We start from the raw sequence: 22,373 nt of genomic DNA on the forward strand, positions 1-22,373 counted from the left end.
CTGTGTAGGGCAGTAAGGGTGCAGAGAGCACAGATATTGGAGCCAGGTGGCTGTGTGCACTTCAGTGGAGTCGCACCAGCTACCAATATGGAGAAGTTAGTTCAGCATGGTTATTTTGTACAGCACAGTGGGGAAGAGTTAGGCAGGAGGTATTTGTAGGAGATGTAGATGCTTGAGACTTGAGGCTGTAAACATCTGGGAGAAGGTAAGTTGCACTGCTGTGGTTTTTTGTACATACTGGTCAATTGTTTGTAAACAGGGAACTTGGACCAGAAGGCAGCTTTGCCTCTCTTGGCCTGGCCCAGGGGAAAGGCTACAATGCCTTGTGCTAAAAGGTTTCTGCTGCAGTCCTTGTTTTAGGAAGTGACAGGAGGGTCAACAGTTGGTGGCTGGCACTTTTTTATTGCCACAGTGAGAAAGGTTTTCATTACAGAGGTCTAGAATTTTAGGATGTTGACTTTTTTTTTTTTTTTTTTTTCGGAGCTGGGGATTGAACCCAGGGCCTTGTGCTTGCTAGGCAAGCGCTCTACCGCTGAACTTAAATCCCCAACCCCCAGGATGTTGACTTTTGACTGAAGCCAGCATCCCTGTTTTCCCTTTCTCCTTTTGTGTTTGGAGTTAGACTGTGCCTTACTTGCTCCTGGCCAAATACTCAGACAAGTTTGTTCCTCAGGCAGTTCTCCATATGCTCTATAAAGATTTTTAATTTTAACTTAATTTATTTTTGGAGTTAGGTCTCCACTTTGTAGATCTATCTGCCTCTGCCTCTGCTTCCCAAGTCTTTGAATTAAAGCTGAGTATCACCATTCCTGGCTAGGTTTTAATTTTATTTCTCATTATGTGTATGTCTGCACATGAATGCAAATGTCCTTGGAGGCCAGAAGCATCAAATCCTCTGGAATTGGACATACAGGTTTTGTGAGACACTTGGTGTCACTCCATGTAATGCTGTCAACTAAACTCCAGTCTTTCACAAGATCAGTATTTGCTCTTTTTTTTTTTTTTTTTCCTTTTTTTCGGAGCTGAGGACTGAACCCAGGGCCTCGCGCTTGCTAGGCAAGCGCTCTACCACTAAGCTAAATCCCCAACCCCTAGTATTTGCTCTTAATGGTTGAGGCATCTTTCTGTCTCTCTCTCTCTCTCTCTAACTCCCCTGACACACTCACACATATAGGCCTGCACACACACTTCTTCTAATTTGATTTATTTTTGAGACAAAGACTCACCATGGCTGACCTAGACTATGTAGACTAAGTTGGCCTTGAACATAGTGATAGGCCTACCTCTGCCTCCCATGTACTGGGACTAAAAGCATGAACTACTACCACACCTGACTGTGAGATCATATCTTAAACAAACAAATAAAAAAATAGCCCAAGTCTTCTAATTTAAAATTCTATACTTTTTTAATGTTAGAATTTTAAAATTTGAAATGTGGTCCTCTCTTTTCCTTAGTTCTGTTCCACTGAATCTAGTTCATTCAAAGTTTTTAAATGTATTTATTTTTATTTTATGTGTATGTATGTCTGTGTGGTGGTGCCGGGTCTCCTGGGACTGTACTTAAAAGATGATTGTATGTTGTCATGTGGGTGCTGGGAACTGAACCCAGGTTCCCTGGAAGAGCAACCAGTGATGAGCCATTCCAATCCCTCATTTAAATTCTTTCAAAACAAACACTCAAATTCTATAGCTACTTAATTCTTCATTATTTTTGTAAGTTAATAAAATAAAAGATAATGACATGTATTTAAAGGCCTTTGTGTATTATTATTCTAAAGTGTTTACATGAATTTTTTTTGGTGGGGAACAGGGTAGCCCTGGCTGTCCTGGAACTTGCTGAACCAGGTTGCCCTTGAACTCACAGATACCTACCAGCCTCTGCCTCCCCTCTCGGAACACTGAGTTCTGGGATTGAAGGCAAGCAATGTCAATCCTAGCTAAGTGACATTTTTAAAGAGGGTGTGCTTGTGTTGCTAAGGGTAGTGATGAATTAATGAGCCTCTCATTGCAGCCTCCCAGGTAGCTGGGCTACCAAGTCCACTGAATTTTCAGTTAGCTGTAATAAGTATACATAATATGAAAGCCACCACTGTAGCAGTCTATGCTGTATATCATCATTATTCAGCCCCTGGACTAAAAAACTTTCTGTCACAGAACTGCTTTTCTTCTCTATTTTTTTTACTCCTTGAAGTAGAATAAGGTAGAAAAAAACAATTATTACACATTGATTTGTTGTTATATTTAGTGATTCACTCAAAGCACTGCTTGTACCACCTTTTGCCAATCATGAATGACTTCATTTGCTACATGGAACAGCCGAGAAGGTGGATCTGTGGAAACCAGACCAATCTTGCTCACTTGCCCCACCTTATGGTGTTAGAATATAAAATGATAATGCAAACTGGGCCCGTACCTTTCAAGAGCTATCTGCGCTTTGGTCTACTGGTGAATAATTTCCTCTCATCTATTGTCATTCTCTCTTTGGTGTTGGAGAGCTTATTCCAGAGAGATTCCTGAAGAAAACCTGCAATGCTGGAGCTTAAACCAAGGAGCTACCACATGCTAGGCAAGCACCCATCAGGGATTACAGCCCCATCTGTCCAGTTGAAACTTTGTACCCAGTGTATAGCAGCTGTTGACTCACCCTCCCTTCAGCTCCTTGGCAACTGCTGTTGAACTTTCTGTCTTTGAAACCAAGTATTCTAATTTCCTCATGAATAGAATTACATGCTGTTTGGGTTTTTAATTAATTAATTAATTAATTAAGAGACAAGGTTTCTCTATGTAGCCCTGGCTGTGGAGCTGGCTCTGTAGGCTGGCCTGAAAATCATAGAGAATCACCTACCTTGAATTTCCTTTTCAGTAGGAGCACTATTCTGCCTTTTGTTTATGTGCATGTTCTTTGGTGTCAGGGTTGTATGCATGCTGTGTGCATGCTAAGCTTGTACTTTACCACTGAGCTACAGCCCCCAGATGCCTGTATCTTATTTTGTTTATTCATTCATCTGTTGATGCACACTGCAGTTGTTTCTACTTTTTGTCTTTTGTCTCCCAATTTCTTTTTTTCTCTTTTTTTAAAAGACAGGATCTCTCTACTTTTTTTATCATTAATTTTTTACTTGTCACACAAGACAATTTCATCTTGTTTATATTTATGCTCCATTACCTTCCACATCCTTCCTCCTACTGGTCCCCTTCTTCCTCCCATATAGTCCCTCCTTTTGCTCTCACACCTTTATATCCATGCATATATGTATTAAATACATAAATGTCTAGATTCTATATGAGGAAACATGCAAGGAAGATCACCTTATGGTCTATGGAAATATCTTGCTTATATCTTGTATTCAATTCAAGAAAAATAGAAAAGCACTGTTCTGTTTTGTTTTATTCTTTTTTCTTTTCCATCTTTCTTTTTCTTTTTTCTTTTCTTCTTTTTTGGACAGGGTCTTGGTCTGTAGACCAGCAGTCTGGCCTTGAGCTTATAGAGATCTGCCTGGTGAATGCTGAGATTACAGGTGTGTGCCAGTTTGTCCAGCTGCCTGTACTTATTAATGGACGTGTGTGTGAGTGTGTGTGTGTGTGTGTGTGTGTGTGTGTGTGTGTGTGTGTGTATTTTTTTGCTGCAGTCCTCGGAGTTAGTCATTTCTTTGAGGAATGTGTATTGTTATGTTGGAGGTGGTTAAAGAGCACAGTAAATAGTGTTTTTCTTCTACAAGTTGAGGGGAATTGTCAGTTAGCTTGTGCTCAGGTGTCTTCTGTTGTTTCAAGGAGTTTCATGGCAATTCTTCTAAAGGAAAGCATTTGATTGAAGCTGGCTCAGAGGGTTAGTCCATTATCATCATGGTGGGGAACATGTTATCACTCAAGGCAGGCATGGTGCTGGAGAAGTAGCTGACAATTTTACATTCTGATCTGCAGGCAGCAGAGAGACAGGGACACTGGGCCCGGCATGGACTTTGGATGTAATGTTTCACACCTATAATCCCGGAACTTGGGAGGCAGAAGTAGGCAGATCTCTGTGAGTTTGAGGCCAGCTTAGTCTACATAGTGAGTTCCAGAACAACCAGAGCTCTATAGTAAGACCCTGTCTTGGAGGGAAAAAAAACCCCAAAGGACAAACAAACGAAGAAATGAAAGAAAGGAAGAAAGAAAGAAAGAAAGAAAGAGAGAAAGAGAAAGAAAAGAAAGAAACCTCTAATGGATGAACAAATGAAAGACAGACAGAAAGAAAGAAGGAAAAGAAAAGAAAGAAACCTCCATGTCTACCTCCTGTAACACACCTACTCCAAGGAGGGTTCACCTCCTAACACTCCCAAGTAGTTTACCAACTGGTTACTAGACTTGCAAGCATATGAGTCCATGGGGTCCATTCTCATTCAAACCACCACAGCAGGAATATGCATTTGTTAATGGGTCTCCAGCACAGTTCTAAGACTGGGAACTTCCAACCAATCTTTCTCAGGCCCTCAGGTTCTTTTTATTTTTTAAATTAATTGTACTTGGTTACCAAAAGCCACTTTCTTGCAAGTCTATAATATTCTTTGAGCACATTCTCTCTCTCTCCCCTACTGCTTTTTTCTTTTCCTTCCTCACTCCCCTTTGTTCCCCTTTGTTCCTCCAGACAATCTTGCTTCTATGTATCTATAAAGTCTAGAACGACAAGGGAAAGAAAACATGCAACATTGTCTCTCTTAGACTGGCTTAGTTCATTTAATATATGTATCTCCAGATGAAAAAGAAACAAAACAATACCTTCTAGAATTGCCCAGGCTGGCCTTGAACTCTTGGCCTCTAGAGATCTTTTTCTTCAGGCTCCTGAGTTACATGGCACTATAATCATTCATGTTCAACACCTATGGTCTGTGGACTGTTTGGGGTGCCATTTTAACCACTGAGCGAGTTAGTCAAATACAGAATGGATAGAATGGATTTGTATTAATACTAAATTGTTTTTGTTTTGCTTTTTTGATACAGGTTCTCAGCCTTGGCTGTCCTGGAACTCTCTCCATAGACCAGGCGGGCCTTGAACTCATAGAGATCTGCCTACCTCTGCCTCCTGAGTGCTGAGATCAAAGGTGTGTGCCACCACGTCCAAGGCAATACTAAATTTTTGTAGAATAAGCAACATAAGTTTTTTGGTTCCTTAATTTTGAAATGTTCTGGTGATTTGGATACTAACTAAAGATAATGTGTCAGTTTTATGTCATTATGACTAGATAATGACACCAGATAATGTGACCAGCTGAGCAAAACAAAACAAGGGTGGAAAGATGATTCTGGGCTTACAGTCAGTTTCAGAGGTTTTAATCATGTCAGGGTATGCTGGAACAAAAAGTAGTTTGCATTGTGCTGGTAAGGAAACATAGGGGGAAATGTCTAGACTAGCTAGCTTTTTTTTTTTTTTTTTTTTTTTTTAACCCCAGACAAAATTTCTCTGTGTAGTCCTGGTTGTCCTGGAACTCACTGTGTAGACCGGGCTAGCCAAAGACTCAGATATCCACCTGCTTCTGCCTCCCAAGTCCTGAAATTAAAGGTGTGCACCACCACTGCCTGGCTTCATTTTCTCCTTTTTTTCCATTTAGATTCCTAGCGTAAGAATTGGTGTGGCATACTTCAGGTTGGGTCTTAATACACTTAGTAATGTTCTCTAAAAACACTCACAGACACAACCAGAGTGTATTTTACTAAAATCTTGACCACCACGAGTTGTCTATCCCTTGTCAACTTGATATCTAAACACATTTTTTTTTTTTTTTTTGGTTCTTTTTTTCGGAGCTGGGGACCAAACCCAGGGCCTTGCGGTTCCTAGGTAAGCGCTCTACCACTGAGCTAAATCCCCAGCCCCGTAAACACATCTCTTTAAACTATAATATTCCACTTTTGGCTCCCAAAAGTCTCCTGTTGACAGTGTAATGCAAATCTATTCTCTAATAGGTCTTTCCAGTGTTATTTAAAATTCTAAGTCCAAAGCATATTCTAAAGCTCTGAAAATCTTAGCTGTAAGTCCTGGGAAGTAAAATAAGTAGCATGCTTCAGTGCACAGTCGTGCAGAGTACACACTCTCAGCAGTGCCAAGTGTCCCAGTATTTCCAAAAGAAAGAATTGCAGAATAGCAGGGAAGTGTCAGACTAAAGCTAGGCAGGCCCTCGTTTTCTTGCTTGGCTAGATGCATAAAGGCACTTGCTGCCCCCTGACAACTGAGTTTGCTTCCAGGGACCCACATACAAGCTGAGAGGAGAGAACTGACTGCCACAAATTGTCTTGGCATGGCATGTACACACACAAAATTATTTGTGGGCACAAACCCTCCAGCTCCATGACTGGCATTTGGAGAAGTGGGTGGTATGATGTGAGTTCCCAAGGTCCTAAACAGCCTTATCCCTATGGCCTTGCTGGTTATAACCATGTGGCCTTTTCTCTTGAGCTGGAGTGTTCACTTCCGTAATTTTCCCCAGCATACATTCCATGTTTGTGGCAACTCTTAACTTCTTTATGTATTTATTTTTATTTTTTATTATTAATTTTATTTTTTAAAGATCTATTTATTATATATAAATACATTGTAGCTGTCAGACACACCAGAAGAGGACATCAGATCCCAGATGGTTGTGAGCCACCATGTGGTTGCTGGGAATTGAACTCAGGACCTCTGGAACAGCAGTCAGTGCTCTTAACCACTGAGCCATCTCTCCAGCCCATTTATTTTATTTTTTAAGATTTATTTATTTACTTTGTATGTGAGTACAGTCACTGTCTTCAAACATACTAGAAGAGGGCACAGATGGTTGTGAGCCACCATGTGGTTGCTGGGAATTGAACTCAGAACCTCTGGAAGATCAGTCAGTGCTCTTAACACTGAGCCATCTTTCCAGTCCTCTTTATTTTTAATTATGTACAGAGGAAGGAGGTATACATATGTGAGTACAGGTCCTCATAAAGGCCAGAGGCACCCTGGAGTTACAGGTGGTTGTGGGCTGCCAGATGTGGGTGCTGAGAATTGAACTCTTGTCTTCTGTTAAGTATAGTATGTGCTCTTAACTGTTGAGCGATCTCTTTAGCCTTATTTATTTACTTTACTTTACTTTACTTACTGTGTAACCCATGCTGACCTCGAACTCATTGTAATCCTCGTACCTCAGTCTTGCCAGTGCTGAATTCAGATATGAGTCACCACATCTGACTCCTGGAGTCTCTCTTTTTTTTTTTTTTCCAGAGCTGGGGACCGAACCCAGGGCCTTGCGCGGGCTAGGCAAGCGCTCTACCACTGAGCTAAATCCCCAACCCCTCTGGAGTCTCTATTGAATCTTGGCCTTACCTTTACAGTGTTACGCATCTGTCTTCTGAGGGATTTTCTAGGGGGATCCAGACCCTACCACACATTGCCTGGTCGTCCAGACTTTTCTTTGAAACCAGAATGAAAACCCCCATGATTCTATGCCTTAGAGTTTCTATTGCTGTGATGGAACACCATATTGGAACGCAATATGGGGAGGAAAGGGTTTATTTTGTTACACCTCTGTATCATAGTTCATCTCTGAACACAGAACCTGGAGGCAGGAAGACCTGATGAAGTAGAGGTCATGAAGTGGTGGGGCTTCCTGGCTTGCTCGGTCTGCTTTTTCATAGTGCTTAGGACTGACTACCAGCCTGAGCATTACATGAACATTCCCAGTCTGCCAGAGCTTGGTCCGTAGCTGGTGCCTCTTGGACAATGTCCTCTGAGTGCTTAGATGACTGAAACACTTTCCTAAGAGACCCAGCACCAATAGGATGCACCAGAGTTGAAACCTTTAAGCCTCAACCAACTTTGGGTGAGAGCAGCCAGTTCCTATTGTTCTGATGCAAAACACTTGGCTTCTTTTTAAGTACCTTTGTCTTTTCAGCAGCCACCCTTTTCTTGGCCCCAACTTTACTTTGGTGCTTTGCTGAGGAAACTGAAAGCTTTCTGGCCTTTCTTCTACCTTGTGTTTGCTCATATTCATGCTGTGATCGTCTCTAAAAACAGCCGCCAGTATCCATGCTTCAGCTCGAATGCTAGGATGCTGTCAAATTTACTTTGCTAGATTAATTATTTAATTCCTAACTTAAGTTCATGGTTTTGCTCTCAAGTTCCTTCCTGATCCTACTCACCCAATTTATGTTCTTTTTTTTTCTGTCTCTTTCCAAACAAATGAACAAACAAGAAACAAAAACAAAACAGAAGAAACTAAGAAATACAACTCCTCCTACAAAACAAACAAAAAAATAAATAAACAAGCATGAGAACAATAAGACAAAAACAAATCCTGAAAGCAAAACAAAACAATAAAGCTGGAGAGATGGCTCAGTGGTTAAGAGCACTGACTACTCTTCCAGAGGTCCTGAGTTCAAATCCCAGCAACCACGTGGTGGCTCACAACCATCTGTAACGGTATCTGATGCCCTCTTCTGGTGTGCCTGAAGACAGCTACAGTGTACTCATATAAATAAAATAAATGAATATTTAAGAAAAAAAAACAAAAAAGAATCAAAACAATAAGTCCACAGGGAAGAGCTAGGGAGGCTGGGTCTGCACCAAGAGACAGTCCCCAGGGAGTGTAAAACCGGAAAGATGAGCATGGGGGGCTGGAAGGATAGTGAAAATTGTCTTCTGGTGTCCCAGCCCAGCCCAGTACTCCCACTGGGAATCCCTGGTAAAAAGATTTCTGAGGGGTTGGTGGCTGACAAAGGAGTGGAGATGGACCAGAAGGGAAAGCTGGGAGGGTTGAGGGAAAGCCTTAAGCTGGATCTGAACTGAGAGGCAGAGTCCTCAGGAAGTGGGTAGGGTGGAGGGGCCTCTGGAGAAACGCCATGGTAGGATAAAGAGGAAGTCTGGAGAGACAGGAATGAAAGGTCTAGGGAGACCTGGCCTGCACCAGAAGTTAGCTATTTACCTTTAATTCAGCCTTTTAGAAGCTAGAGGGATTCTCAGTGGTTAGGAATTCTGGCTCCTCCATCAGAAGACCCAAATTCAATTCTCAGCACCTACATGGTGGCTCACAGCCATCTATAACTCCAGTTCCAAGGCATCCAATTCCCAGATCCACATTCAGGCAAAACACCCATACAAATTAAAAAAAATAAATAAAATATTAACTCAGCCTCCACATAGTCTCAGGCACTGACAGAACATAGGTAAAAACATTTTTTCCCCACAATGAAATACAAGTGGCTTCTGATTAATTTAGTTCCTAATATAGACATTGTTCTTATATGAAAATGTTCTTTTCCACACTTCTGTCAGTATTCTGATCTTCTGAGATCCTAGCAGAATTACCTAGAGACCTCAATTTTTTCTTTTTTTTTTTTAAGATTTATTTTATTTATATGAATATACTGTAGCTGTCTTTAGACACACCAGAAGAGGGCATCGGATCCTATTACAGATGGTTGTGAGCCACCATGTGAGTGCTGGGATTTGAACTCAGGACCTCTAGAAGAGCAGTCAGTGCTCTTAACCACTGAGCCATCTCTCCAGCCCGAAACCTCAATTTATAACATCCTAAATTCTTTCTAATGTGTTTCTCCAAGCTATTCCAAAAACCTTCTATAATCAAACCAGTTCTAGAGGCCTAGGAACCTCACTGTGGCTGGGCATAGTGGCATGCACTTTTAATCCCAACATGTGGGAGGCAGAGCCAGAGCCAGAGCCAGGCAGATCTCTTGAGTTTGAGGCTAGCCTGGTCTACAGAGTGAGATTCAGGGCAGCCAGGTCTACACAGAAAAAACAGATCTTGAAGGTGTTCCCCTCTCCACAGCAAAGGGAAAAAAAAAAAAGAGAGAGAGAACCAAAGGTGTGGTGGTCTTTAATCCCAACACTCAGGAGATGAAGGCAGGCAGAGCTGTATGAGTTCAAGGCCAGCCTGGTCTACACAGTGAGTGTTAAGACCTCATTGTGAGACCCTGTATCAAAACCAAAACAAGGGGCTGGAGAGACAGCTCACTGGTTAAGACTGCTCTTCCAGAGGTCCTGAGTTCAATTCCCAGCAACCACATGGTAGCTCACAACCATCTGTAAAGAGATCCAATACCCTCTCCTGGTGTATCTGAAGATAGCTACAGTGTACTTATATATAATAAATGAATAAATCTTTTAAAAAAACAAAACAAATAACAATAAAACCCTACACTGTGAGTCTGGATATAGTGGGGGCATGCCTTTAATTCAGCACTAGGGATAACACTATATATTATATAATATTATATATTATTATAACACTATATATATATATATATATATATATATATATATATCTGTTAGCTAGCCTCTCTGTTTTTCTGTGTAATTCTTTTTCAGGCCCTCAGCCTATTAGGTGCTGTCAACTATACCTTCAAGGCAGGTCTTCTCACCATAATCAGTCATCTCTTGATGCCCTCAGACACATCCAGAGGAGCTTTATAGCTCTCTTAGGTGCTTCTCAGTCCTATCAAGATGACAATCGAAATAATAGTTGATTTATTTCGTTGTCCTTTGTTTTTGGTCTGACATTTTTGTTAGTGTGATGACATTGTGAACTACTTGACAGGGTCTAGAATCACTTGGGAAATGGACCTGCAGTCATGTGTGCAGGAGATTATGGTGATTGCAGTGACTGAGGCGGAAGGCTGCCCACTGTGGGCGGCATCATACTGTGGGCAGTGGCCTTAGACTGTATGAGAGAGAGTGAGAGGAGACAGTGGGCTGAGTACAGATATTTTTTGACTGACTGTTTCAAGTTCCTTCTGTACATGAAGGACCTGGAACTGAGAGCTAAACCAGCCCTTCCTTAAGATGCTCTTGTGTTTTATCACAGAATCAGGAAAAGAAACTAAGATGCATATTAACCCTATAAAAGAAAATTAAATATTTTTTCTTTCATTTTCAGGTAAACCAACCAAAACTCTTTGCAGAATGAAAACACCTTTTTTAAAATTGCATGTATACAAAAGAAAGAGCCCAAATGCTTTTTATTTTGCCTGAATACAAGATTTAAACAAGGTATTGCCATAGAAGGTAAGGTGATCTTTTCAGTTAAATTCTAGCTTATTGTACAGGTTACTCAAATATATTTTACAGATGGACATTTGAAGTCAGATGGCAGGATCTCACTATGTAGCCAAGGCTGACTGTTTTTGTTTGTAAGACAGGGTTTCACTGCCTTGCCTGTTGTGGAACTAACTCTGTAGATCAGACAGACCTTGAACTTACTGAGATATACCTGCCTCTTGCCTCCCAAATGCTGGGATTAAAGGGGAACCCCCACCCTGTCCCCCATCACCTGGCTGCCAAAACTGTTCTTAAACTTAGGATACTCCTCTGTGTCCTGAATGCTGGGATTACAGCTGAGCATCACAGCACCTGTAGTTTCTTGCCAGCATTTTGTTGTCCTAAACATTTAGATAAGGCCCAAGGGTGAGAGAGAGGAGATAGGAGATAGGACACTGAATGTCATGGCAGCTCTCTTTTGTTCTGTCCTGAAGAAAGCATTAGTTCTCTTGAGAATAAAGCATGCTCTGGGCATTGTTTCCTTATTTGTTGCTGTGATAGAAAGGCTCCACTTTTCAAAAACAAAGACAAAAGCCACAGATTTAAGAAGCTTGTTTTATCCCAACTGTTCTCAATTGAAAAGAAAAGGGCTGGCAGTATGACTTGATGACCACAGTACCTATTCCAGGAGCGTGATGACCCCAGTTTGATCTCTGAAACTCAGATTGGAAGGAGAGAATTGACCCCAAAAGGTTGTTTTTTGATCTCTAGATGTGTGGGATGGCATAAATGCATCTGTACTGACACACATTACACACATATACACAGTAATGATAAGTAAAGTTGTTTAGTTTTTAAATTTAAAAGCCTTTCTTTATAGCCCTGGCTGTCCTGGAACTCACCATATAGACCATGCTGGCCTTGAACTTACAGTTACCTGCCTCTGCATGGGCCATCACCATATTTGTAATTGATAAATTTAAAAAGTTAAAATAGAAAAAAACATAAGAGCTGATTTGTGGCTGGATAGTGATAGATAGATAGTTAGATAGATAGATAGATAGATAGATAGATAGATAGATAGATAGATAGAGAATTAGATAGATTCTAATTCTCTCTTGGCAACAGTCTCTACCACAGCGCGTTCTGTTGGACTCTTTCACGGAACTATAGGATCACATGGGCAGCACTTGTGTTTGATTCTACCCTCTTTCTTCCGGTCGGTTCTGTCACCCTGGGAAATAGAGAAGCAGAACGTACGGCTCCTTTCTTCATTCACTGCTGGTAAGCATGTAGGAGGTATTGGCCATATCTTGTTGTTCCTTATAGTCTGGAAGGAATCTCAAGGACAGTAGTCAGAATGGGAAGCTTATCCTGCTGTGTTGACTCACTAAGTCCAAAGCTGGTTATGGACAAGGATGTTCTCAGTGGTAACCAGCCAGCCATCTGTGGATAGTTAAGCATCTCTGTGGAAGACAGGGTATAGAGACAAGGCATGGTGTTTGACACCTGTAATCCCAGGATTTGAAAATCTGAGGTAAGATGATCACCATAAATTTAAGATCAGCTTGTACCATTGAGACCCTACTTCTATTAAAACAAAACAAAACAATAAACAAGGTTTGAAAGAAATATTCAATAATTGGACCTATAAGATGGCTCATCAGCTAAAGGCACTTGTGAATTTAAATAGATTAAACATATTTAAGACAGAATTAGTGAACTGTCATATGTAACTGAAAAATCATTCAGTGTTGAACTGAGAGATGGAAATAGAAATTGAGATTTAGCAAAAATAGGTTACAATAAAAGGAATGTAAATGGGTAGTTGGAATTCTACTGTAAAAATAGGGAAGATGGAGAGGCACGGCATTTTTAAAGTATTATGAGTTTTAAACTTTTCAAAAACTTGTAAGACGTAAGTCCATAGATTTAAGAAGTGTGCTGTATCCACTGGGCAGTGGTGGTGTTGAGTTCACAGCTAGTGATGGGGAGTTCACAGGTCCCCGTGCAGAGCTGCCTTCCTTCTTATGAGGTCTAGAACCCAAGCCCAGGGAATAGCTGCCCAATCTTTGGTGTATCTTCCCACTTCAGTTAACTTAAAGGCGTTCTCTCACAATACGCCAGGGCCTTGTCTACTAGGTGACTCTAGATCCTGTTAGTTAACAATATTAATCACCACACTGTCCTCCCATTCATAATTTTAAAAATGTTTTATTTATTTTGTGTGTATGAATGCTTTGCCTGCATATATGTCTGTACTATGTGTATTCCTGGTGCCTTAAGATGTCAGAAGAAGGGGTTGGGGATTTAGCTCAGTGGTAGAGCACTTGCCTAGGAAGCGCAAGGCCCTGGGTTCGATCCCAAGCTCCAAAAAAAAAAAAAAAAGATGTCAGAAGAAGACAGGTATAAGACCCCCAAAGCTGGAGTTACATATGGTTGTGAGCCGCCATGTGGATGCTGGAACTGAAACCCAGGTCTTCTGTGAAAACAACTAGTGCTCTCCTAACCACTGAGCCATCTCTTCAGCTTCGGTTTCTAGAATTTTGTTGTTGTTTGTTCTTTTGAGATAGGGTCTCTCTAAGTAGCTCTGGCTGTCCTGGAACTTGCTTGCTATATAGACCAGGCTGACCTTGAACTCACAGCGAGCCACCTGCCTCTGCCTTCCAAATGCTGTGATTAAAGTTATGAGCCATCATGCCATTTCTCAGATTTTATCATTTAAAAATATACTGGAGCTAGGCATTGCAGTGTGCTCTTAACCTTAAGAGGCTGAAGTGGGAGAATTATTGGCACTAGAGTGAGACTGTGTATCTCAAACAAATAAAACAAGCAAAACCAAACCTACCAAGTTGTTAATGGGATCATAGTATGCAGCCTTTTGGAAATGATTTACTTTGCCCAGTAATAATTTTCTAAACACTTATCAGGTGCCCCCCCCCAACTCACCAGTATTTTCTCTTTTGGGGGCTGGAAATAACTCAGTTGACAGAATGCTTGCCTAACATGAATGAAAGCCCTGGATTTGAGCCCTGTTGAACAGCAGAAAGACAGAGGCAAAAAGACTAGGAGGTCAAGGTGATTCTCAGCTACATAGCGAGTTTGAGGTTATTTTGGCAAACAGGACACTCTGTCGCAAAAACAATTTTTCCCCAATCATAAAACATTTATTCCACTTACATGAACTTAACACATATGTTCTTTTTTTTTTTTTAAACATTTATTTATTTTATGTATGTGAGTACATTATTGCTGTCTTCAGACACACCAGAAGAGGGCATCAGATCCCATTACAGATGGTTGTGAGTCACCATGTGGTTACTGGGAATTGAACTCAGGACCTCTGGAAGAGCAGTCAGTGCTCTTAGCCACTGAGCTATCTCTCCATCCCAACACATACTTTTTTTTTTTTTTTTTTTTTTTGTTTTTGTTTTTTTTGGAGCTGGGGACCGAACCGAGGGCCTTGGGCTTGCTAGGCAAGCGCTCTACCGCTGAGCTAAATCCCCAACCCCCCAACACATACGTTCTTAACAATAGTACTTATACATAAACTTTTCATATGACATTAAAGCCAGCCATCATTTAAAGTTATTTTCTTGTTAACTGTTTCTATAGCATATACATGTTAGGCAAGAAAATAAGGAACGATTCATGCATTTTTATATCTTCCTTACATGGGGCCATGTTAGTCTGACTTTAGTATATGTGTTATCAAAGTAAGCATAGACCGGCTTTTTTTTTTTTTTTTTTTGGTTCTTTTTTTCGGAGCTGGGGACCGAACCCAGGGCCTTGCGCTTCCTAGGTAAGCGCTCTACCACTGAGCTAAATCCCCAGCCCCAGCTTTTTTTTTTTTTAAATATTTATTTATTTTATGTATGTGAGTACACTGTCAGTATCTTCATGTACACCAGAAGAGGGCATCAGATCCTATTCAGATGGTTGGGAGCCACCATGTGGTTTTTTGGATTTGAACTCAGGACCTCTGGAAGAGCAGTCAGTGCTCTTAACCACTGAGCCATCTCTCCAGCCCCCTAGACTGACTTTTTAGAACTCCATTTTCCTTATTGTGTTGGTAATGCGTGTTGTGTTGTAGCCTACAGCTTGAAGACTGTCCAAGTAGATGCCAGCCTTCCCTACCCCCCTTTGTAGTTAGCATGCAAAGACAGTGATTGTACTATGTGATTCTAGCTTTGTTGTTGTTTGGTTTGATAAAGGGTCTCACTCTGTAGTGCTGGCTGTCCTAGAACTCACTGTGTAAACCAGACTAGCATCGAATTCACAGAGACGTGCTTGACTCTGTCTCCTGAGTGCTCTGATGCTCTTCTAGCTTTTGACTGATACCAGTTAAGCTGCTGTCAACATTTATGTGAAGGTTTTTGTGTGATGAAGTTTTTGTTTCCCTAGGATCAATGTCCAGGGCCAAGGCAGTTTTGTTTATGTGGATTTCTGTTTACTGCTGCATGGTAGAGGCTGCCGAACCCCATAAGGTCTGTATGTTTATCATGCTTGCATCCTTTCTTCTTTACTGTGTATAACACTGCCTCTTACTTCTTTCCGTTTTTTGTTGTTGGTTTTTTGTTTTTGCCTTAAAGTTAGTTTATCAAATATTAATTGAATCTCAGCTTTTGGTTTACATTTGCCCACTGTGTGTTTTTCAGTTGTCATATTTCTGCCTTCAATTTTTTAAAGTAATTATCATTTGTTTGTTTGTTGCTTGAGACAAGGTCTCTCTCTGTGTATCCCTGGCTGTTGTGGAACTCACTCTGAGGTCCAGGCTCCTTGAATTCACAAAGGTCTGCCTTCTTCTGCCTCCCAGTGCTGGGACTAAAGTGACAGCCATGGCACTTGGCTAACGTGTGTTGTTTATAGGAAACATTGTTGCGGTTTGCACATCCAGTCTGAGAGACTTCTGCATTGGTAAGTTCATCCCACGTGTGCTCACGGCCTACTAGTACTAGTGTCTGTCATTTTATTTAATGTTTTCTACTTCCTCATTCTTTAGTTTTTATTTTTTCTTTCTTATTTTTGTCGACAAGATTATGGGAGATGTTTCATTTTGGCCTTTGCTTTTGTTTGTTTTATTGCTAGTTTCTTAGTTATGTATTCACTTTGTCATGGATGCTAAGAGATTTAGTAATAGATATAATTCCACTTACATGATTTTTAAACTTGAAATATCTATTCTCTTTTCCTAATAATATAATCCCTTTTCCTTGCCATATCATCAGGAAGAGAGATGTCTACTGAACATAATTTTGGCCAGATGAATGGTTATGTCCAAAGGAATGAATTTTTAGTTGATAGAATAATAAATGCTATGCGTGTGGTAGTACGCATCTACAGCCCTAGACTTTTGTGGAGGCTGAAGCAGAAGAATTTTGAGTTTGAGGCCAACTTTAGCTATATTGTATAAACCAATTTTTTTTAAAAAGTGAGACCAAAACCAAACAAAGTATAGATTAGTTGAGCTGAGCATGGTGGGCCAGGGGTTACTGTTTTGCAGTTTGGTTTTTTTTTTTTTTTGGAGCTGGGGACCGAACCCAGGGCCTTGCACTTGCTAGGCAAGCGCTCTGAGCTAAATCCCCAACCCCGATTTTGTTATCTTGACCCTCCCCCAACCCCCTTTCTGTGACAGGCTCTTTGTATGAAGCCTCGTGTGGGCTAGAACTGGCCATGAGGATTAGGCTAGTTTTGGACTAACAGAGACCTGCCCTGCCTGTAATCCTGGCTATCCTGCAACTCACTCTGTAGACTCGAACTCAGAGATCCACCTACCTGCCCCTCTCCCGTGTGCCAGGACTAAAGGCATACAGCACCATTGCCAGGCTCAGTCCATAGTTAGTTCATAGAGTCATCACCTTGACATAAGCTAGAGGCCTTTGAGAAGCCAGACTGATTGGCCTGTGGGCATTTTTTTGATTAGTGTGGGAGGCCCAACACACTGTGAGCTGGTGGTGCTGGGTGCTATAAGAACACAGGTTGAGCAAGCCGTGGGGAGCACGCCGCTAAGGAGTGTCCAGCAAAGGCTTCAGCTCCAGTTCCTGCCTTCAGTTCCTGCCTTGACTTCCTTCTATGATGGATTATGATGTGGAAGTATAGTTGAAATAAACCCTTTCCACTCCCATTGCTTATGTCATGGCTTTGTCACAGCAGTAGAAACCCTAACTAAGATGGATTGGTACCAGGCCATGGGGTATTGCAATGACAGTCCTGGCCATGTGTTTTTGAGAGATTCATGGTAGCATCTGAACTTTGGGCTGTGTTCTAGATGGTTTTGTGTGTTAACTTGACACAAGTTAGAGTTGTCAGAGAGGAAGGAACCTCAAGGATGCCTCTATGAGATCCATCTGTTAGGCATTTTCTTAACTAGTGATCAATAGGAAAGGGCCCAGCATGTGGTGGGTGGTGCCATCCCAAGCCTGGTGTCCTGAGTTCTATAAGAAAGCAAGCCATGATGAGCAGGTCAGGTCCCCTGCAAGAACGAGGGCTATTACTTGGTGAGTCATCTCTCTAACCAGAGACTGACAAGTGTACCCATCAACAAGGAAGTTAACACGGAGACCTCCTCATTTGCCTTGCATTTGAATATTTTAAATTTCACACATCCTATGTCTGTCCTTGAGTCAATTATTTTCAACTCTGACTATATCAACAAGATTTAAGTTTTTTGGGCTGGAGAGATAGATGGCTCAGCGGTTAAGAGCACTGACTGCTCCTCCAGAGGTCCTGAGTTCAATTCCCAGCAACACATGGTGGCTCACAACCATCTGTAATGGGATCTGATGCCCTCTTCTGGTGTGTGTGAAGACAGCTACAGTGGACTTATATACATGAAATAAATCTTTAAAAAAAAAAAAAAAGCAAGCAAGCCATGGGAAACAGGTCAGGAAGCAGCATCTGTCCATGGCCTCTGCACTAGCTCCCTCCTCTAGGATCCAGCCCTGCTTGAGTTCTTGTTCTGACTTCCTCCAGTGAGGACTACAATCTGGAAGGGTAAGCCAAATAAACCCTTTCCTCTCCAGTTTGCTTTTTGGTCATGGTGCTTCACCACAGCAATAGAAACCCTAAGACAGGCTAGAAAAGCCCTTGGGTGCTCCGTGCTCTGTGGGCTGTTCCCTGGGAACTCGGAAGACAATGGAGAGCACTGTGGCGATGAGGGTGGTTTGTGAAGTTTCAGAAGGAAGCAGAGACGCATGGCCATTTATGCGATATTAGGAGTCTGTGGTCTGGTCAGCTGAGACTGAAGAATTGGCTGTAATTAACAAGACCTTATTTTGAAATGAAACCTTTGTTTGATGGTACAAATTGATGCTGGTTAGCTGGAGCTGAGAAATTAGTGGTGATTAAGGAGAGACCAGTATCTGGGCAGTGGTGCACACCTTTAATCCCAGCACTCAGGAGGCAGAGGCAGGAGGATCTCTGAGTTCAAGGTCAGCCTGGTCTACAGAGCAAGTTTCAGGACAGCCAAGGCTACACAGAGAAACCCTGTCGCAAAAACCAAACAGAGAAGAAGGAAAAGGGAGAAGAGACCAGTAGCCTTGAGAATTGTGAATCTGGGAGTTTTTCCTGAGGGTCTTCACTTAGACACTCTGGTGTAGATGGAGCTGAGGCTGTGCCTGGGGCACATAGGAAAACCGTGAGCAAGACGGAGTGAGCCAGTGAGCACTGTGTCAACGTGGCCTCCGCATTCATCCCTGCCTTGTAAAGGACCGGGGCATGGAAGTGTAGTCTGAACAGACCCTCCCTTCCAAGATCACCTGCAATGACCACGCTTTTCACAGCAGGAGAAACCCTAACTAAGACCTGGTTCTGCAAGGTAAACTGTGACAGCCATGCTACCTCATTCAAGACCTGACTCTCAGCCTAGCCCTTATGTTACCGCCCAGTTCCCTTCTGTCACAGTGTGGTTTTCAGTGCCATATCCCTGGCCTGGCACAGCCTCTGCAGCCTCTACTCTCCTTGCCTCAGGTCTGTTTCACACTTTCTGACTTCCGTATAAATGGAGCTATTGGCCTTCTTGCCCTGACACTCCAGCGTGTTGTGCTTGTTCTATGCAGGGAGGAAGGGTCTGTTATATGGGGAGGTAACTCACCTGTTAACAGGTATTTGAGCTGCTCCCTGTGTGTAACTACTGTGAACCGGGTGGCTGCCCACCTCCTCTCAGTTTAGATTACACATAGGATTTAATTTTTCTTATGTTGGCCCTGAGAGTAGAACTGGTTGAGTACCTGGTGAGAGTGCGCCTAACTTTATAAAGAGTGGTCAGATTCTTTTCAAAGTAGCTGTGCCACATTGTCATTCCCTTCTTGCTCTGGCCCTTCCTTTCTATCCAATTCCTGCCTCTGTAGTGCTGAGAAACAAACCTAATGACCTTGTATATGGCTTTACCACTGAGCTATACTCCCAGCCTCCAAAGCACTGTCCTTTAGGATTTCAAGTTGTAGATTTTATGACTAACCCTGTGACATATATCATGTTAATTTGGGGTCTGGTGTGAAGTAAGGGTTGAGCTTCAGTTTTGTTTTTTAAATGTATATTTTGTTTTCTGGCATGATATGTTGAAAAAACTACATATACATACACACATACTTTTTTCCGTTTATTTGATTTTGTACACTTATTGAAGATCAGCTGATATACATTGGTGTCAGAGGCTGCTGGGTCAGGTCTTCACAGGTAGCCCAGAGTCACAAACACACATTTAAGAACTGCAGCCAGTCTGTTTTTTCATTTAGGTTTATTTTAGCACCAGGAGAGGTGGCACACATCGTTACTCTCAGCATTTGGGAGGAAGAGGCAGGTGTCCCTCTGTGAGTTTGAGGTCAGTCTGGTCTACATAGTGAGTTTCAGGCCAGCTAGAGCCACACAGTAAAAGCCTGTCTCAAATTATATATGTTTTTGGCCTATGCATGTCTGTATACCATATGTGTACAGTGGCCACACAGGTCAGAAAATGGCATTATATCCCCTGGGACTGGAATTACAGACTGTTGTGAGTGATAGAAACCAATCCCCAGAACCTCTGAATCAACAGCCAGGACTCTTAACTTCTGAGCCATCTCTTTAACCCCAGTCTTTTAGATTTTTTAAAGTAAAAATACTATGTAAGATAAGCCCCTCAGATTATTACAGTTTTGTAAACAACTTCATATGGTATTTAATTTAAACCAGTGAGATGGCTTGACCTAAATTCAGGCCATGGGGCCCACATGATAGAAAATAAGAACTGACTCCCACAAGTTGTCCTCTGACCTGTGCACGTGTATGCTCTCCTGGGTGAGTGTGTGCATGCATGTGCACTTACACATAAATAAATGTGAAAATAATGTAAAAGACCTGTTCTTTGAAGACAAGCTTTAGCTGTATTTCTTCTTTGTTGTCAGAACAGTAAAAACTGTTATCTGACTTGCTGGCCCACACACTGACAGTGAGCCTCGCCTCATCTAGGATGGACTGATGACACAAGCCGGAAGAAGGGTTGGGGAGGCAGAGCAGGGTGGGGCTGGTGCTGGTCTTCTGATTGCTGCGGTGAGAGTTCATGCACAGTTTGTATACGTGTGAAGGAGAGAGTTGTCCCCTCTATAACCCTCGATGTTACTCAGCAAGATTGCCACAGTAAACTGAGGGGCTAGATGGCAGATGACCACAGCAAACGGCAGGATCAAGCAAAATGTGCTGTCTTTTGTTTGGCTTGTTAGATATAGGCTCTGAGAGTATTCCAGGAATACATGTCCTGTGTTCACTCAGGAGGGATTAGACCATGAGAGGCTGGGTTTCTGGTTTGAATTAACCTTTTCAGGATGGAGAGGCATTCCTGGTGCTGATACTTGGGAGACAGATGTGTGGGCCTCTAAGAGCCATGATCAAAAGGAGAGCCTCTAGAGACTTAAGCACTGTAGGTGGGGGGGAAGGTAGGTCACATAAGGGGACCCCAGAGTCACAGAGGAAAGGGACCTATAGCTGAGAGCAATTCCTAGACCGCAGGATTGCGTGTGTGTATGTTGGGGATGAGCTTCTTGGACTTTGGTATGGCATGGCTGAGAGTGGGAAGAGTGAGCTGCTTTTTTTTTTTTTTTTTTTTTTTTTCTTTTTTTTTCTTTTTTTCGGAGCTGGGGACCGAACCCAGGGCCTTGTGCTTGCTAGGCAAGCGCTCTACCACTGAGCTAAATCCCCAACCCCGAGTGAGCTGCTTTTATCCTTGCTTGCAGCTCTGTGACCACCATCATGTTCTGGAAATTTGACTTGAATACCACGTCCCACGTTGACAAGCTCCTCGACAAGGAACATGTGACACTGCAGGAATTAATGGATGAAGATGACATCTTGCAAGAGTGTAAGGCTCAGAACCAGAAGCTGCTGGACTTCCTGTGCAGGCAGCAGTGTATGGAGGAGCTGGTGAACCTCATCACACAAGACCCACCCCAGGACATGGAAGAGAAGGTCCGATTCAAGTATGTACTGAGGCAGTTACCCAGGCCAGCTGGGTAATGCTTAGGGAGGCTGTGGCCAGTGTCTGAGGACAGCTAGAGCCAGGGCATCACCACATGAGGAATAAGGAGGCCGTTGTACAGTTTGTTGGTTGATTGGTTGTGAGGTTTAAGAGCTTCGAATCTCTTGTATATGTGTTTTCTCCTTCTGAGTTATAAATGAATTTATATTAAGGTGGCATGCATTGGGACAATTTGAGTGACAATATGCTGAAAGAAAGACCCATGATAAATGGGTCTGAGATTGCAGAGCTGTGCACCTCATTAGAGTTGGCAGGTAGGTTATAGGTTTCATGTCTGACTTCTGAGCCCTAGGAAATGCTTTCCTTTAGGGTGTTTAGTTAAGAGGAAGTATACTATTATCATTAGTGGCACTAAACCTTTAGAAAATTTTCCTAGAATGTTTTACTTCCAGTTTGAGCAGGATGTTGGGAGGTGACAAAAGGGAAGGGACAGTGTCATCACAGGATGCTTGAAGCTTTGAGGAAGTAAAATCTGAAGTGGGAGGGCGGCAAGAAGGACAAGTGAGGCCAGGTTCCAGCTTAGGTTTGTCTTCCTGAATAGACCATATGGTCCATAGTGTTTATGGGCACAGTTAAGGACAATTAGCAGGCAGATCTAGATGCTTGTGAGGAAGTCCACTGTACACAAGTGTGGTTGGAAGGTCTTGGAATAGGATCAGTAAGCCATGATGTGTGGCTTGTTAGTCCTTACCCCCCAGCCTATGACACAAAGACTTACTGTGTCTGTCTCACATACTAGTTTGTTTCATGGCTTTCTGCCACAAGCCTCCCAGATGAAGGATCTCAGGGCCTCAGATATACCCATGCCTGGCAGCTTTTACATTTTTAAGTATTTGAAAAATTAAGAAAGAGTACTTTGTTACACATGTCGATGAT

The 22,373-nt window shown here is 42.2% G+C and overlaps 1 protein-coding gene across 50 annotated transcripts in view; it reads left to right on the forward strand.

The window, feature by feature from the left end:
• Nucleotides 1–22,373, forward strand: part of Ppp6r2 (protein phosphatase 6, regulatory subunit 2) — a 71,507-nt gene that overhangs the window by 17,568 nt on the left and 31,566 nt on the right. For 7 of the 50 annotated variants that reach the window (XM_087556656.1, XM_087556661.1, NM_001437902.1 and 4 more), the window contains 6 exon segments: nucleotides 4,978–5,078; nucleotides 10,887–11,014; nucleotides 12,116–12,271; nucleotides 15,392–15,474; nucleotides 15,857–15,904; nucleotides 21,196–21,438. Coding sequence is in view for 18 of the 50 variants with exons in the window: in NM_001437902.1 (NP_001424831.1) it covers nucleotides 21,212–21,438 (227 nt within the window). In the remaining 32 variants the exon portion in view is untranslated. 50 annotated transcript variants of the gene reach the window in all.

Source organism: Rattus norvegicus, chromosome 7 (genome assembly GCF_021556685.1).
Source record: "Rattus norvegicus strain SHRSP/BbbUtx chromosome 7, alternate assembly SHRSP_T2T, whole genome shotgun sequence".
NCBI lineage: Eukaryota > Metazoa > Chordata > Mammalia > Rodentia > Muridae > Rattus > Rattus norvegicus.